This window comes from Salmo salar, chromosome ssa13, assembly GCF_905237065.1.
Source record: "Salmo salar chromosome ssa13, Ssal_v3.1, whole genome shotgun sequence".
Classification (NCBI taxonomy): domain Eukaryota; kingdom Metazoa; phylum Chordata; class Actinopteri; order Salmoniformes; family Salmonidae; genus Salmo; species Salmo salar.
Window position 1 is genome coordinate 75073318 of NC_059454.1, and position 17975 is coordinate 75091292.

The 17975-nt window shown below is 42.8% G+C and overlaps 1 protein-coding gene across 2 annotated transcripts in view; it reads right to left on the reverse strand.

The window, feature by feature from the left end:
• LOC106568016 (histone-lysine N-methyltransferase NSD3) overlaps window positions 1–17164 on the reverse strand; it is a 30962-nt gene extending 13798 nt beyond the window's left edge. The window contains exons 1-12 of one of the 2 annotated variants that reach the window (XM_045693551.1): window positions 16974–17164; window positions 14021–14667; window positions 11361–11502; window positions 10949–11121; window positions 8878–10816; window positions 8532–8644; window positions 8184–8439; window positions 7885–7982; window positions 4401–4446; window positions 3970–4172; window positions 3578–3715; window positions 235–358 (exon numbers count right to left, since the gene is read on the reverse strand). In XM_045693551.1, the coding sequence (XP_045549507.1) occupies window positions 235–358; window positions 3578–3715; window positions 3970–4172; window positions 4401–4446; window positions 7885–7982; window positions 8184–8439; window positions 8532–8644; window positions 8878–10816; window positions 10949–11121; window positions 11361–11502; window positions 14021–14650 (3862 nt within the window). In that variant the 5' untranslated portion in view covers window positions 14651–14667; window positions 16974–17164. Of the gene's footprint in view, window positions 1–234; window positions 359–3577; window positions 3716–3969; window positions 4173–4400; window positions 4447–7884; window positions 7983–8183; window positions 8440–8531; window positions 8645–8877; window positions 10817–10948; window positions 11122–11360; window positions 11503–14020; window positions 14668–15414; window positions 15788–16973 lie in introns of those variants that run through there. The other variant, XM_045693552.1, reaches the window with a different exon arrangement.
• Between the last annotated feature and the right edge of the window lie 811 nt (window positions 17165–17975).

The window sequence follows — 17975 nt, forward strand, 5'->3', positions numbered from 1 at the left end:
TTAATAAACTGATTTGCTTTTACAAGCCAGAGAGAATGGTGGATGTTAGGATGAGAGGATGACTGAGGGGAGAGAATCAGCAAAGTTACGTGTGAAACAATCAGACAGCACACTGACTCTATATGCAACTAATAATAGTCTTTCCACAATTTTGTCTGAGTAGGAATGAGGCATAAAAAACATGTTAATGAGGATACAGTGGTTGTGTTTTTACAGAATATATGCTTGACCCACCAGACTTGCACTCCTGGCAGACGAACTTCCCTTTCGGAGGCTCTGTGAGGCCGCTACACTGGAGGTGGAAGGCCCCACAACACTGGCCCTCACACAGTAGAAGCTTGCCAGTCTTCTCACATACCTATCGTACAGTCCATAAAGGTTTACGCAACGTTAGAACAATGTACACAGCTATCTGAAACTTTCTGATGGGCAAAGTGCAAATAAACTCCACAATCACTTATAGCACTTTAACCTTTTCACGTGTGAGTTCCAAATATCTCTAACGGTCACCCCAGCGTGAGTTGTTTTATGTACATTCCAAAATGTGATTGTTTCGCAACGCGATAGTTATCACACGCTGCCTGATAATTATCTGTAGGTTATGTTTCAACTTGTCAATTTCAAATTATTTTCTATCAAGTTGTATTCTCTAACAACAGTTTGAATTGAGGTGTGTTCCGCCACCTCATTAATTCACATAGAAGTAGCCCGTTTCACTGTTGCAGACAATTTATTTTTGAGGCTTTACTGAGCTGGACAAATTTCTTCAAGGAGAGCCCAAGCACTTCCCCAGTGTTTACGCAGATCAAGTATGCAGACATTTGCCCAGTCTTGCACAAACCTTTTCCCTCTGGCACATTTTCTGGCTGGCGCTCGCATTGCCTCTATTGTTGTTTTCCCCAAAAATTATAACTTTGGACACGTGTGTGTTCCTATCAAAGTAAGTGCCTTATTTTCTGTATATCGTGTTGTCGTTTCACAGTACAGTACCAGTCAAAAGTTTGGACACACCTACTCATTCAAGGGTTTTTCTTTATTTTTTTTTATTTTCTACACTGTAGAATAATAGTGAAGACATCAAAACTATGAAATAGCACGTATGGAATCATGTAGTAACCAAATAAGTGTTAAACAAATCAAAATCTATTTTATATTTCAGATTCTTCAAAGTTGCCACCCTTTGCACACTCTTGGCATTCTCGGAAACAGCTTCACCGGGAATGCTTTTCCAACAGTCTTGAAGGAGTTCCCACATATGCTGAACACTTGTTGGCTGTTTTTCCTTCACTCTGTGCTCCAACTCATCCCAAACCATCTCAATTTGGTTGAGGTCGGGTGATTGTGGAGGCCAGGACATCTGATGCAGGTCATCAGACCAAAGGACAGATTTCCACCCGTCTAATGTCCATTGCTCGTGTTTCTTGGCCCATACAAGTCTCTTCTTCTTATTAGTGGTGGTTTCTTTGCAGCAATTCGACCATGGAGGCCTGATTCACACAGTCTCCTCTGAACAGTTGATGTTGAGATGTGTCTGTTACTTGAACTCTGTGAAGCATTTATTTGGGCTGCAATTTCTGAGGCTGGTAACTCTAATGAATTTATCCTCTGCAGGAGAGGTAACTCTGGGTCTTCCTTTCCTGTGTTGGTCCTCATGAGAGCCAGTTTCATCATAGCGCTTGGTGGTTTCTGCGACTGCACTTGAAGAAACTTTCAAAGTTCTTGAAATGTTCCGTATTGACTGAGCTGCATGTAATGATGGATTTGAGTTTCTCTTTGCTTATTTGAGCTGTTCTTGTCATAATATGGACTTGGTCTTTTACCAAATAGGGCTATCTTCTGTATACCAACCCTACCTTGTCACAACACAACTGATTGGCTCAAACGCATTAAGAAGGAAATAAATTCCACAAATTAACTTTTAACAAGGCACACATGTTAATTCAAATGCATTCCAGGTGACTACCTCATGAAGCTGGTTGAGAGAATGCCAAGAGTGTGCGAAGCTGTCATCAAGGCAAAGGGTGGCAACTTCGAAGAATCTAAAACATAAAATATATTTTGATTTGTTTAACACTTTTTTGGTTACTACATGATTCCATATGTGTTATTTCATAGTTTCTACAATGTAGGAAATAGTAAAAAATAAAGAAAAACTCTTGAATGAGTAGGTGTCCAAACTTTTGACTGGTACTGTATGTACAGTATATGTGGAGCATAATGTATTTACAGTTTTATTCACGTTGTCATGTACTTGTGACAAATAATGCATTCCGATTATTGCACAGATTGTAATAGACACCTGTGATTTGTGTAAAATACTCTTTTAAGGTTGTACTAATTATGATGAGCTAATGCTAAGCTATTTGCCAGCTATGTGTGGCACCATGTTTGTTGACATTATACAATGCATTCTGGGTGTCATGTAAACATCTGTCAGACCAAAGATGTTATAATGAGGTGAAGGAATGGTTCACTTATCTTTCGAGTAAACTTCCGTAATTGAATGGAAGTGATTGATCGTAGACGACACACCCCTTCAACACTGCAAACAGACCAAACTCATCTTGTCTCCTCTTCATATCTTTGGTTGAAGCGAAAAAACAAACATGGTGGTGTGCACAAACTACATATCGTCGGATTACTTAAGATTTTTAGAAAGTGTTTTACTCAATTATTTTGATCAATGATGTGACGTATTGTAAATAGTAATTGTTATTAGCTAATTCATATTGTGGTTTCTGTCAGCCGAGAGTTAGCGCTAGGACTAATGTAGCCTACATTTTCCGGCTGGATGATTGTGTTATGCCGTCGCTACTTCTGTGAGTGTCTGAACATTGCATCCAAAAATAAACTGCTCACATTCAGGACATAACTTTGTAAGGAGTGTGTTTGTGCAAAATGTTTCTGTGAAAAAACAGTGTGGCCAGCTCAAACGCTAACTGTTGCGTCAATCGAAACTGGACGTTCTAAATACGCGTTCTAATCACACCGGTTTGAGAGTATGCTGCAGGGACCACTGTAGAATGATCAAACCCGGTTGTTGGTACATGTCAAAGGGTTAAAGAACATAACCACTCTTTTTATAGATTTCTTTCCCAATTTCGTGGAATCCAATTGGTAGTTATAGTCCTGTCTCATCGCTGCAACTCCCGTACGGACTTGGGAGAGACGAAGGTCACGAGCCGTACGTCCTCCAAAACACAACACTGCCAAGCCGCTCTGCTTCTTGACACAACGCCCGCTTAACCCGGAAGCCAGCTGCACCAATGTGTCGGAGGAAACACTATACACCTGACTAACGTGTCAGCGTGCATTGCGCCCGGCCCGCCACAGGAGTCGCTAGAGCACGATGGGACAGAAATATCCCTGCCGGCTAAGCCCTCCTCTAACCCGGACAACGCTGGGCCAATTGTGCGCCGCCCCATGGGTCTCCCGGTCGCGGCCGGCTGCGACAGAGCTTGGACTCAAACCAGGATCTCTAGTGGCACAGCTAGCACTGCGATGCAGTGCCTTAGAGCACTGCGCCACTCGGAAGGCCCCTTACCACTCTGATATTGGTGATGTTAGACCTACTCACCTGACACACATTCTCCTTCAATGAGGCCACGCCCCCTCTGTCCACTATGATCTTCTTATTGGGGAAGAGTGTGTCATCGCACTGTGAAGACTCCTCCCTCATTGATGAAAAGCTGTCATCGAAACTGGATGTAAAACCCTTAGGAGCAAAGAAGACAAAAATCAGCAGGACAGTTCAAGCACCGAAAGCCACATTGCAAGCAATCATGCCGTAACACTATTCGATGCATAATTTTTTTTTTCAGGTACGTATTGATGCATGTTTTAGTGTAATTTTTTTCTTTTTTGGATCATTATTGTGTAATTACAATTTTTCCATGCAATTTCTATGTTATTATCGGGTAAAACATATGGACCATAAAATTAAGCTGCAGATTTAACCTCTTGTCTGACCTCTGGGTCTATGGTGTCCCTCCCATCGTCATGGAGATTAGTGTCCTTAGTCGGGGGCGTGGTGAGGTCGATGTCTGACCCCCTTTCCATGCAACTCGGGGTCTGGGGGCAGGGTGCAGGGGTGCAGGGCAACATTGTGGAGGATGCAGGGGTGGATGTCATTGGTTGCTTGATCTTTGATTTAAAGGAGTGTTGTCCAGAGCCTGGGGAAAAAAACCGTCAAGTCAACTTTGACCGCAAGGCCAATCAAGCCTCTGAATTAACACTCATGAGGTAAATGAAAGCAGTATTACAAAGCATTGTGATAAACAGTGTATAGCCTTACATTTCTTAATGCTTTTCCCGTACTCATCTTACACAACAGTGGGAAAGACGCTTAAGAACTGTGTAATGCGGACAGTTTGAGGGAGGTCCTTCCTGTGTAGACTGACCTGAATGAACAGCATGGCTTGATGAGCTGGACTTCAGGGACTTGACCTGTAATACACAATTAACCAGTCAACTCCTGCTGTAAGGCCTTCCTTACTGTGAAAATCAATGCACCCATAAGATACAAAAATCCTTAAAGGGGCAATCTGTAATTGTTACATTTTTTTTTAACTTTAAAATTAATTATATACAGCAATTGTTTCTTGAAGAATGTAACGTATAAATGCCTCATGAGCTTAATTCAACTGTCTAACCCCATCAGACCCAAAATATATATTTTTTTCCTCCACTGTTTGTAAACAATGTCATTGTAAACAAACACTGTATAGCTTAAAAACATGGTTAAAACCATAATTTTGATCTCATATATGGTCAGTCCTTGCATCCATTGCCCCATCTGTGAATTTAGTGGTTACATTTACATAGCTTCTACTTTTAAAAATCCACCTTTCCAGAAACAAGTCTCTCACCGTTGCCGCTTGCTATAGACCACCCTCTGCCCCAGCTGTGCCCTGGACACCATATGTGAACTGATTGCCCCCATCTATCTTCAGAGCTTGTGCTGCTAGGTGATCTAAACTGGGGCATGCTTAACACCCCGGCCATCCTACAATCTAAGCTTGATGCCCTCAATCTCACACAAATTATCAATGAACCCAACAGATATAACCCAAAATCCGTAAACATGGGCACCCTCATAGATATCATCCTAACCAACTTGCCCTCCAAATACACCTCTGCTGTTTTCAACCAAGATCTCAGCGATCACTGCCTCATTGCCTGCATCCGTAATGGGTCTGCGGTCAAACGACCACCCCTCATCACTGTCAAACGCTCCCTAAAACACTTCAGTAAGCAGGCCTTTCTAATTGACCTGGCCCGGGAATCCTGGAAGGATATTGACCTCATCCCGTCAGTAGAAGATGCCTGGCCATTCTTTAAAAGTGCCTTCCTCACTATCTTAAATAAGCATGCCCCATTCAAAAAATTTAGAACCAGGAACAGATACAGCCCTTAGTTCTCTCCAGATCTGACTGCCCTTGACCAGCGCAAAAACATCCTGTGGCGTTCTGCATTAGCCTCGAATTGCCCCCGTGATATGCAACTTTTCAGGGAAGTTAGGAACCAATATACACAGGCAGTTAGGAAAGCTAAGGCTAGCTTTTTCAAGCAGAAATTTGCATCCTGTAGCACAAACTCAAAAAAGTTCTGGGACACTGTAAAGTCCATGGACAATAAGAGCACCTCCTCCCAGCTGCCCACTGCACTGAGGCTAGGAAACACTGTCAAGACCGATAAATCCACTATAATTGAGAATTTCAATAAGCATTTTTCTACGGCTGGCCAAGCTTTCCACCTAGCTATCCCTACCCCGGTCAACAGCCCTGCACTCCCCACAGCAACTCGCCCAAGCCTCCCCCATTTCTCCTTCACCCAAATCCAGATAGCTGATGTTCTGAAAGAGCTGCAAAATCTGGACCCCTACAAATCAGACGGGCTAGACAATCTGGACCCTCTCTTTCTAAAATGATCTGCCGAAATTGTTGCAACCCCTATTACTAGCCTGTTCAACCTCTCTTTCGTATCGTCTGAGATTCCCAAAGATTGGAAAGCTGCCGCGATCATCCCCCTCTTCAAAGGGGGAGACACTAGACCCAATCTGCTACAGACCTATATCTATCCTACCCTGCCTTTCTAAGGTCTTCAAAAGCCGAGTTAACAAACAGATTACCGACCATTTCGAATCCCACCGTACCTTCTCAGCTATGCAATCCGGTTTCAGAGCTGAGCCACGCTCAAGGTCCTAAACGTCATCATAACCGCCATCGATAAAAGACATTACTGTGCAGTCGTATTCATCGACCTGGCCAATGCTTTCGATTCTGTCAATCACCACATTCTTATTGGCAGACTCAACAGCCTTGGTTTCACAAATGATTCCCTCGCCTGGTTCACCAATTACTTCTCTGATAGAGTTCAGTGTGTCAAATCGGAAGGCCTGTTGTCCGGACCTCTGGCAGTCTCTATGGGGGTGCCACAAGGTTCAATTCTCGGGCCGACTCTTTTCTCTGTACACATCAAGGATGTCACTCTTGCTGCTGGTGATTCTCTGATCCACCTCTACGCAGACGACACCATTCTGTATACTTCTGGCCCTTCTTTGGACACTGTGTTAACTAACCTCCAGACGAGCTTCAATGCCATTCAACACTCCTTCCGTGGCCTCCAACTGCTCTTAAATGCAAGTAAAACTAAATGCATACTCTTCAACTGATCACTGCCCGCACCTGCCCGCCCGTCCAACAACACTACCCTGGACGGTTCTGACTTAGAATATGTGGACAACTACAAATACCTAGGTGTCTGGTTAGACTGTAAACTCTTCTTTCAGACTCACATTAAGCATCTCCAATCCAAAATTAAATCTAGAATCGGCTTCCTATTTCGCAACAAAGCATCCTTCACTCATGCTGCCAAACATACCCTCGTAAAACTGACCATCCTACTGATCCTCGATTTCGGCAATGTCATTTATAAAATAGCCTCCAACACCCTACTCAAAAAATTGGATGCAGTCTATCACAGTGCCATCCGTTTTGTCACCAAAGCCCCATATACTACCCACCACTGCGACCTGTACACTCTCATTGGCTGGCCCTCGCTTCATACTCATCGCCAAACCCACTGGCTCCAGGTCATCTACAAGTCTCTGCTAGGTAAAGCCCCGCCTTATCTCAGCTCACTGGTCACCATAGCAGCACCCACTCATAGCACGCGCTCCAGCAGGTATATCTCACTGGTCACCCCCAAAGCCAATTCCTCCTTTGATCGTCTTTCCTTCCAGTTCTCTGCTGCCAATGACTGGAACGAACTGCAAAAATCACTGAAGCTGGAGACTTATATCTCCCTCACTAGCTTTAAGCACCAGCTATCAGAGCAGCTCACAGATCACCACACCTGTACATAGCCCATCTGTAAACAGCCCATCCAACTACCTCATCCCATACTGTATTTATTTATTTATCTTGCTCCTTTGCACCCCAGTATCTCTACTTGCACATTCATCTTCTGCACATCTACCATTCCAGTGTTTAATTGCTATATTGTAATTACTTCGCCACCATGGCCTATTTATTGCCTTACCTCCCTTATCTTACCTCATTTACACACACAGTATATAGATTTTTTTCTACTGTATTATTAACTGTATGTTTGTTTATTCCATGTGTAACTCTGTGTTGTTGATTGTGTCGAACTGCTGTGCTTTATCTTGGCCAGGTCGCAGTTGTAAATGAGAACTTGTTCTCAACTAGCCTACCTGGTTAAATAAAGGTGAAATAAAAAATAAATAAATAAAACATTTCTCCAGCTCCATTCCTAAGCTCTTTACCCAAAAAAGTGGTGGGGTGTATGCTTTGTTATTGATTGAACTGCACATTGTCCCTTTAATGCACAATGCACAACCATTCCCTAACCCCTCCATACCTTTTTCTTTGGGATTGTGGCAGCCCCCGAGTATTCCAGAATCTTCAGTGTGGGTTTTCTCTGTCTCTTACGGATGGTTTCCAAGTAAGGAACGTCACCTGCCACAGGACAGTGTTGTTATGGACCTTTACACACATCTGGGATAATACGGTGTTTAGGATCTAAGACCACTACTACAGAGGAGTAATGTAATAAAAACAGTATTTTCCTTGGTTTCACGGCACATTCCTTCCGAAAACATTTAGTAATTTTTTGCAATTCAACCAAAGTATACATTTGATATGTAAATGGTTTCTCACCAACATTCTTTGTAAGACTGTCACACAACATCGAAGGGTCTGCTTCAGGAGGCAGGGTTAGAGTATCTATGGACAGGATAGGTGCATCCTGAGGGGGAGTGTTCTCGATTAGGGGAGGGGCTTGTCCATTTGGGGTCTTGGATGGTTCCTCTGGGGGCAGGGATTGTATTTCAGGAAGTGGGTTCAGAGGGGCGTGGTCATGTGTGTTTTTTTCTGATGGTAGGGGATCTGGTTTGTTGCTGTTGGACTGTGCCACCTGGAAAAACATGAAGAGGGTATACAACTGGTATCATGATACAAAACCCTGAAAATCCAAGAGATGTAATACTGTATGTTTGAATGAGCTACCTTTCTCAAAGACTGGAGGGCCTTTTTCTGTTTCTTCCTTGTGGAGAATATCTGATCATACTCTTCTGTCCATTCTATGAGTCTTTTGCTTGGTTTTCTAATTCGTTTATGTGCTGATGAAGGACAAGTGTGCAAAAAGTATGAATATACCACACATGTAAAAACCATGTCATTTCATGATCTACAGAATTTGGCATCATGGCCCTGAATCGGACGCTTTTACTTCATAGCTTTTGATATTTTCATTATGGTATAATTCCTGAAGCAAAGTCAATGCATTGATCAGTCATAATCTACTTTGGGATACCCTTCTGTCAAACCAAGAAGAAAAAAACCTATTCCTTACCTGTGGGAGCCTCCTGGCCTTCCCCAGTACTTTGTGTAGTTTTTGCAGAATTGATGGCAGGTATAATCTGCTGGTCCAACCTTGTCTTTGTCTGAAAGGACACCGATGGGTCTGCACCACCCTGCTCCAAAGGCACCATGTTCTGTAGTCTCTCATTCATTAGCCCACTGCAGCCCTCCCCCAACCCCCCTAATGTCCCTGAATCCTGGTCAAACTTCTGCCAGGCATTGCTCGAAAGATGGTGTGAGGCCTCCATCCCAAGGTAGCCAGGTCCAGGAGACCTCTTACCACAAGGCTCTTTTCCATTAGGTTTATTTTTAGTCCCAGACAAGCCTCTCTTTTTGGCTGGCCTTTTCAAGTCCTGGTTTATGCTGCATTCAAGTTGTGGGATTTCTACTTTCAGAGAAGACTTGAGCTTGGGTTTGGCCTTTGTTTTGCCCTTGTACTGTTGACTTTTACTGAGACTAGGGCCTTGACCGAGTGACTCCTCTCCTAGTAAGGGTGGAATCACTGAAGGCTCTTCTTTTACATGGTCACTGGGTGGTCCGATTTCCAGCTCCAAGGGTGTACCATCTTTCTCCCTGGTATCGTGCTCGTCTTTCAGCAGCATGAGGAAAGTACTGAACTTGTAGTTAGTGTCTGGTTTAAAAGACACATGTTTTCCATCACCATCACTTGATTCCAGGGACTTGAAGGATAACTCTTTGATGTCTTTGAAAACGTCCATGGGAGAGAAGCATGGTGAGGGAGAGGAACAGGACATGTGAGACACACAGTTCTCTTTCTTTTCCTTCCCAGAAGTTAGAGGTATGAGGTCTGCAGGCATCTGGGATACAAAGAAGCCCTCATTTTCTGTCTTAACCTCTGCCTCAAAGTCCTTCGACCTGGTGAACTTTGATGAAGAGCAATTTGGCAAAGCTATGATCTGATTATCGTTGTCAACCTTTGAAGGTTTGTCCTCTGTATAACAGTTTGTTTTGGTCTCTGGTTTATCAGAGGGAGTGTTTGTGGAAGATGAGACCTTCCGCTCAGCTTCCTCCATAGCTTTAAGGGCTCTGGTCATGAGGCGGTTGCTAGCGGGCAGATGCGCAGGCTGCTTGCCCAGGTCCTTCGACTGATCCGAGAGCTTGGGCACACTTAAGACTGGAGTCTTAAACTGATCACCAGTCATTTCTTTGACTGTTGCATTGGACACTGGAGTCTTCGACTGATCAGCAGGGCGTTCTTTGACTATTACACTGGACACTGGAGTCTTCAACTGATGACTAGAGCATTCCTTTATTGCCACACTGGACACTTGTGTCTTTCTGTTGACAGCAGCTGCAGTTTGAGTATTTTTCTTGCAGGGGCCCTTGCTAAAGGAACTGTGTTTAGATATGGAGGTGGTAGTGATGAGTCGCCTGTCTTTTCCTGGTTTGCTGAACCACAGGCCAGTTTGGACTTCAGGCTGCGTTTTTACTTTTTTTACTACTAGAACTGAGGGCTGAGTCTGAGAGAGCTTGGATTGACGCTCAAGTGCTTTAGGACACAAAATATTGGGGATAGAGTCAAGGTCCAAATATGGACATTCTTCGATGTCCCCCTCTGGCTTGTCAGTGCTTCCATATGTTTCGGTGTTGAAGAACTCATTTTTTGATTTTGATGCTTTAGTTGGATTCTTCTTCCTCTGAGGCTTTTTAAAAATGCTTCCTTTCGTTGGGGAAGGTTTACTTTGTGGTGACACAGTTCCGTTTGTTATATGACTTGGTGCAGGGGATATAGAGGCGGATGGAATGGAGAAAGGGGGAATTGGAAGGACCTCATTCTCTGATGTGGACCCATCATGGAGGGTTGTATCTATGGAGTCAGGTATAGAGGCCACCATTTTGGGCCGCTCTGTGAGGACAGCTTCTGCCTCAGCCACACTTTTTTTCCAAGATGCTTTAAAACGCTTGGGTATCTATGGAGGAAAATAAAGTGTTTTTGTAATCACAAATATTTGTATTTTAGATACATCCAGGTAAAACATGATTGATTATTGTCCAACATACAAAAAAGCTGCGCCACATGTTTGATTCACATTAATAATTACAGTGTATTTGTAGTCTTTGTCTCTTTGCCTTCCTCTCCTGCGTATCAAGGGGAGCTGTTCAAACTCAAAGCCTCCATGAAAAGTGTGCGTAGCTTTCCCTGCGACCCAGGCAAGTTCCACAGGCTCTCCAAAGGTTCTGATGTGGTACTGCCGACAAGGCCTATCACTGGGCTCTGAAACATCACCACACAGGAGCAAAGGATCCGGGCCACTAGGTATTAGTGTTCGTAGATTTCATATTCATTGAACCTTTATCGCAGGTATAAAATACATTTTGCAAGAGAGATGTGTCCATTTCAATGTAAAGTGGATTGTGAAATATAACACTTCCAAGCTAGTACAAATCTGTTCTACTAGATCAGTTCAAACCAAACAATGGGTTGTTAAAATAATACCCAGGACCAGGGCCTACCTTTCATTTTGTGGTAGGTTCCCTGTACTGGGTCAACTGTCATCTCACAAGGCCACCAGGGTCTTCGGTTGAACTTTGCCCATATAACTTCTCCCTCTAAAAACTTTACAGGTGGAAGGGACTTCTTCTTTGGGCTGTCCATCTGTTGATAGACACCAAATAAATCAATATTTAAATTACTTCAAGACATGTTTAAAAAGGTTCAAATTAATGTAATATGCAGTACCAGTCAAATGTTTGGACACACCTACTCATTCAAGGGTTTTTCTTTATTTTACTATTTTCTAGAATAGTGAAGACATCAAAACTATGAAATAACACATATGGAATCATGTAGTAACCAAAAAAGTGTTAAACAAATCAAAATGTATTTTATATTTAAGATTCTTCAAAGTAGCCACCCTTTGCCTTGATGACAGCTTTGCACACTCTTGGCATTCTCTCAACCAGCTTCACGAGGTGGTCACCTGGAATGCATTTCAATGAATAGGTGTGCCTTGTTAAACGTTAATTTGTGCAATTTCTTTCCATCTTAATGCTTTTGAGCCAATCAGTTGTGATGTGACAAGGTAGGGTGGTATACAGAAGATAGCCCTATTTGGTAAAAGACCAAGTCCATATTATGGCAAGAACAGCTCAAATAAGCTAAGAAAAACAACAGTCCAACATTACTTTAAGACATGAAGGTCAGTCAATACGGAACATTTCAAGAACTTTGAAAGTTTCTTCAAGTGCAGTCGCAAAAACCAATCAAGTGCTATGATGAAACTGGCTCTCATGAAGACCGCCACAGGAAAGGAAGACCCAGAGTTACCTCTGCTGCAGAGGATAAGTTATTTACAGTTACCAGCCTCAGAAATAGCAGCCCAAATAAATGCTTCACAGAGTTCAAGTAACAGACACATCTCAGCATCAACTGTTCAGAGGAGACTACGTGAATCAGGCCTTCATGGTCAAATTGCTGCAAAGAAACCACTACTGAAGGACACCAATAATAAGAAGAGACTTGCTTGGGCCAAGAAACACAATCAATGGACATTAGACCGGTGGATATCTGTCCTTTGGTCTGATGAGTCTAAATTTCAGATTTTTGTTTCCAACCAACCGCTGCGTCTTTATGAGATGCAGAGTAGGTGAACGGATTATCTCCGCATGTGTGGTTCCAACCGTGAAGCATGGTGTGGGGGTGTATTGCTGGTGACACTGTCAGTGATTTATTTAGAATTCAAGGCACACTTAACCAGCATGGCTACCACAGCATTCTGCAGCAATACGCCATCCCATCTGGTTTGAGCTTAGTGGGAGTATCATTTGTTTTTCAACAGGACAATGACCCAACACACCTCCAGGCTGTGTAAGGGCTATTTGACCAAGAAGGAGATTGATGGAGTGCTGCATCAGATGACCTGGCCTCCACAATCACCCGACTTCAACCCAATTGAGATGGTTTGGGATGAGTTGGACTGCAGAGTGAAGGAAAATCAGCCAACATGTGCTCAGCATATGTGGGAACTCCTTCAAGACTGTTGGAAAAGCATTCCAGGTTAAGCTGGTTGAGAAAATGTCAAGAGCATGCAAAGCTGTCATCAAGGCAAAAGGTGGCTACTTTGAAGAATCTAAAATCTATTTGATTTGTTTAACACTTTTTTGGTTACTACATTATTCCACATGTGTTATTTCATATTTTTGATGTCTTCACTATTATTCTACAATGTATAAAATAGTAAAAATATAGAAAAACCCTTGAATGAGTAGGTGTGTCTAAACTTTTGACTGGTACTGTAAGTTAAAAAAAGTATTATATCAGAATTTACATGCCAATTTAAATACGCAAATGTAAACATAAACAAGCATTTCAATATTTCCCAAGACTATACGGTTGCTGAGTTGCCCTTTAAAATCCCTTTAACTCTATCCTAATTTTCACCAGATGCAAGATAGTGCAAATCCACATTATATTACCAACTATATTTTAAACACTGAAATGCATATATCAGCTCTGTGCACACTCTCTGGCCTAGATGTCAGTCAACCTTACTAAACGTGTATCAACTGATCATGTATAACATCAGCCACTAAACACCAGCCACTAAACAAAGCTCTGGATATGGCCTGACTAATGACTTTTATCTGTGCAGGTGTTTTATTAATTTCAAAAGGTACAACTATTAATTGTAATTCACCATATGATATGGTGGAATTACATGGATCATCTCCAGCTATGAGGATCTTATCTATTATAGAGGAAGTGACCTCGCTTGACCTTTCTAGCTAATTAGTTAGACTTTAGGCCTCTCACTATCTTCATTGACATTTCACATATAATCAAAACCAATAAGCTTGAAAATGTATGTTGCACAGTAAAACAGGTGATCTGGACTGAAAAGGAAGTACCCAGGCCAGAACTGTGATGTTACAGGATTAAATATGAGGGCTGTTGGGTACTGCATGATGTTGCTGTGAATAGCCATGTTATGCAAAAGGTTCATAACAGTACTAGGACTTGCCATTGAAGGCCCAGAGGGGCTATTCCCAAGAGAGGGCGGCTCACAGTCCCTCCCCCAGTCCTCGTCTGAACCTTCATGTGCCGTTAATGGGGGGACACTAGGGGACTGCAAGCCTTTACCCACAGATAGCCCTGGCTTCAGTAATTGCTTTACCTTCAAGTTTAAAAATTCAGGAAGTGGTTCAGGTGACTTTCCAACTTTTCTCTGTCTGTCTGTCAGAGGTAAAGCTGTATCCTCATCATCCTCTTCATCATCATCATCAAACAAAGTGGACTCAAAGTGCAGGCTGCCATTCGCAAAAGGGCTATTGCTATCCAGTGAGAAGTCTGGACTAGGTGGGTCAGAGAAGCAACAGTCACTCTTCTTCTCCACACTAGGATTAGTCTTACTGGTGTCTGTGTCTCTGCTGCTTGGCTGGGGAGCTGTGAGGGCCAAGGAATTCCCAAAGTCAGTTTTCCCAACAGCATTCCGGGTGTGCGAGAACTCCCTCTCCCCCTCTCCATGCTGTACCAGGTCCGGGTGGCTGACCATGGTGGTCAGGTGCTGTAGCCTTATCAGAGGACTGTAGGAAGAGGATAGGTCCTTGGGCATGAACCCATAGGTGGATGGAGGTTTGAGGGCAGGGGTGGTGGACAGCTGCATGGCACGTGGAGGGTCTAGTCTAGAATTGGGGTTATTGTGCTTTGAGGAGGGAGAGAAGGGGACATTGGGGGCAGAGGTCAATGTTGGGTCAGTGTGACAGGCCTGAGCATTACTGATGTGCAGTTCATAGGGCCGACTCATCCTGGCAAGGCTCCATCCTAAACATAAAAAAACAGAAATAGCCCCAAAAAAATATTTAAAAAAATAAGTGATAGCAACTTTTGTTGCATGGATTTGCAATTATTGATCACATACAATTTGTTTTACTGTTCGTTGTTAGCTATTATAGAAAGTGGCAAAAATGGGGATGGTAATGGTATATTATTGAAAAGTTTTTTTTTTTAAGTTATAAAAAAACAATAGTGTTGTAAAATTAGGAAAGTTTACAATTACTGGGTTTCGTTATACATAAAAGTGTGAGATGGTTATCTTGCCCCACCTAAAAAAAAAATTGAAAATAAAGTATTAGGCAACAGTGTCATCATCATTCCACTCCTCGCTACACCGCCAAGAACGTGGAATTGTGGCAACCTATTGCGCGTTTGGCAGGCCGCTGGTCATGTTAAAATTAGACCAGAGTACCTGTAATGACACGCTATCCTGCCCAGCGACAACGAAGGGTTAAGTTGATTTCAAAAGGCTGATGAAGAAATCGCGAAACCAAGAATAAAATGGACAGCTCTTGACAGCGCCTGTGCATCAACTCTGTGTGCCATGGCTCACGAGGCACCACAGAAATATAGGTTCACTGCATAGCTGGCACGCGAACATACAGTATCGACACACAAGTTCACACTGCCACACATACGTACAGACTTCCACCGACAGATGTATACTGTACACAATGACGGAATGTTTAAACAAATAAAAACGCGTATGACAATGATATGCCGCAAGAATCTTACCATTTAAACGTCGGTCACCGCAAAAACAACTGTCAACCCTTTCATTTCTATCATTAAATATGCTATTTTCGAATTTTGTGAAAGCGGATGAGGAGAATCCCAGCAGCAGCAATACTAGGCCAGGATCCTGTGGACATATACTCTACTTGCGATAGCTCTTACACCACCAGCGGCCCCTTCAAACGATAAATATATGCATGCATTTCACTTACTGAGAGAACCACCCATTTACAGCGGCATATCATACAGTGCTATAAGTTTCTAATTCCTTGTTACCTCATATTCAATGAATTATTAAATTATGACTATTTCCTAGCTGCCGACCTGCCCCTTGCAGCCCCTGCCTGCCCGTGTCTGTGTGAGAGCGGACCAATCGGCACTGCCTCCCAACCCCCAGCTTGGAGTATTGCTGAGGCTTTGAGTTCCACCAAAAATCCAAAGATATGTGGGATGGGAAAAATACGGGCATATTCCTCTCTACTGGTTTTTATTTATCACATACATTTTCAATTACTGTCATTCACATTAATCACTAAGACATGCCTGTCATTTGCTCAATCTGTGCCAACAATGGCATCATATCATACCCCATATGGACATCTCATGCGCTTTTAAATTATAGGATTAGAATGTTTTCATGTAAATGCATTCTAATATAGGCTACCCAGAAAACAGATGGCTTCCTTGCCTTTAGACGAGTTGCAAAACCTTTTCTCTGCTCACCGGGTCCTTCAAAATGGAGTCGGTTCACAAAAAACAGGCCACAAAGTGTTAATGTGCTCGCTATGAAGTTCACATCAAAGCGAAAAAGATTGAACCGCAATTACGCACACATTTCCAATCCATCCAAAACATTCCAAAGCCTCAATGCAAAGCTGCATTCATTCATTAAACACCATTGAAGAAACCACTTTCCACAATCATATTTAGTGTATTTAGTGTATATCATATGTCAGGTTACAGAAGAAAGGTTCACGACGGGCAAATGTAACTGGTGTGTGTAGTAGGGGACAGTGTGCCATAATTCGCAGGCATTTCCATAGACTCCATCATGCCCTGAACGTCAAAAGAGAGTTTGAATCACGTATTTTCTTATTTGTGTGGATTGTTGCAAAGGAAATTATATGGTAGAGACCGTGGATAGGGGGTGGAGTGGAGTCGTCCTAGATAAATGCACAACCATTAAATATGCAAAGATGTTAATCAAATAACAGTTCTGTATTTCGGGAAGGCAAGCTATGTCTTCACACTCTCCACAAAATGAATATGCGATATTTTTGATCGAGGGGAAAATCTAAAGCCTACGGAAGAACTGCGCTGCCTGCTCAGCCTCGCTCGCATGAGCCTGGTGGGAGAGAGGGCCTGCAGTGTACGGCGATGGGCACACACAGTCAAAATAGCGCCCCGACAGATCAAACACGTTCATGCGTCTACAAGCCTTACTAAACGCGTCTTTCTTTCCTTTTTAGACTGCACTGTAACGATAAAAAAACATAACATGATGTAAAGCCTATCTATTTACATATCCGTAAAGAAATCGACTTAAAGTAAACTCTTACATCATCATCTTGTTGTGAGCCGTGTGTTCCTCTGTGCTGTGCTGTCTCTGTGTCTGTGCAGTTCGTAATGTCGGCAAAGTCAGTCATAGCAGAAGACAATGGTGGTTTGAGACAGGAGCACATGAGTTTCTGATTAAGTTAGTCAGGTTTAAGTAAGCCTTTTTATGGACAACTCTATTCGCATCTTATTTTACACCACATGCTGCCATGCCTGATTTATACACCTGTGCTCCTCCACCTCTACCCAAGCTGTTTTCACTCTTCACCTGTACAATGTGGACACTTACAAGTATCTTATCTGTAAAGGAGTCCATCATGCCTTTTTGTGGGAGAGTGATTGACAGGCCTATTCTAAAGTCTGTCACTGCCTATTAGCCTACTTACTGACAGCTCGATGTTGTCACTTATGTTAATGAACTGTCCTCTATGAGTCCATGACATGACTATAATGTAATTCAGTCATATGTCAGTCTTCATACTCATGCTTTATTTGGTAACCCTTTGCTAAAACTCTCTGTCATAAGGGCTACATAACACTGTTAGGCCTATAACACTTTTAACACTGCCATATGTTATTAACAGTAAGCTTTTGAAGTCGGTTTATAACCACCCTTAGCAGTGTTGTAAGAAAGCGTAAGTTGCCGGTTTTCAGGGATACAGTATTTCAAACCTAACTGCCGTTTCCCCTGAAAAAGGGAAGTGGGGACTCTGCTCCGGCATCTTTCTACGCCTGCTACATTAGTTTAGCTTGTATGACTTATGATGACATATGCCACAATGAAGTAATTGGCTAGGTTTAAAATAGCCCAACTGGCTTAGGCAATTCCGACACAGCCAGAAGAGGACTGGCCACCCTTCATAGCCTGGTTCCTCTCTAGGTTTCTTCCTAGGTTCTGGCCTTTCTATGGAGTTTTTCCTAGCCACCGTGCTTCTACACCTACATTGCTTGCTGTGTGGGATTTTAGGCTGGGTTTCTGTAGAGCACTTTGTGACATCAGCTGA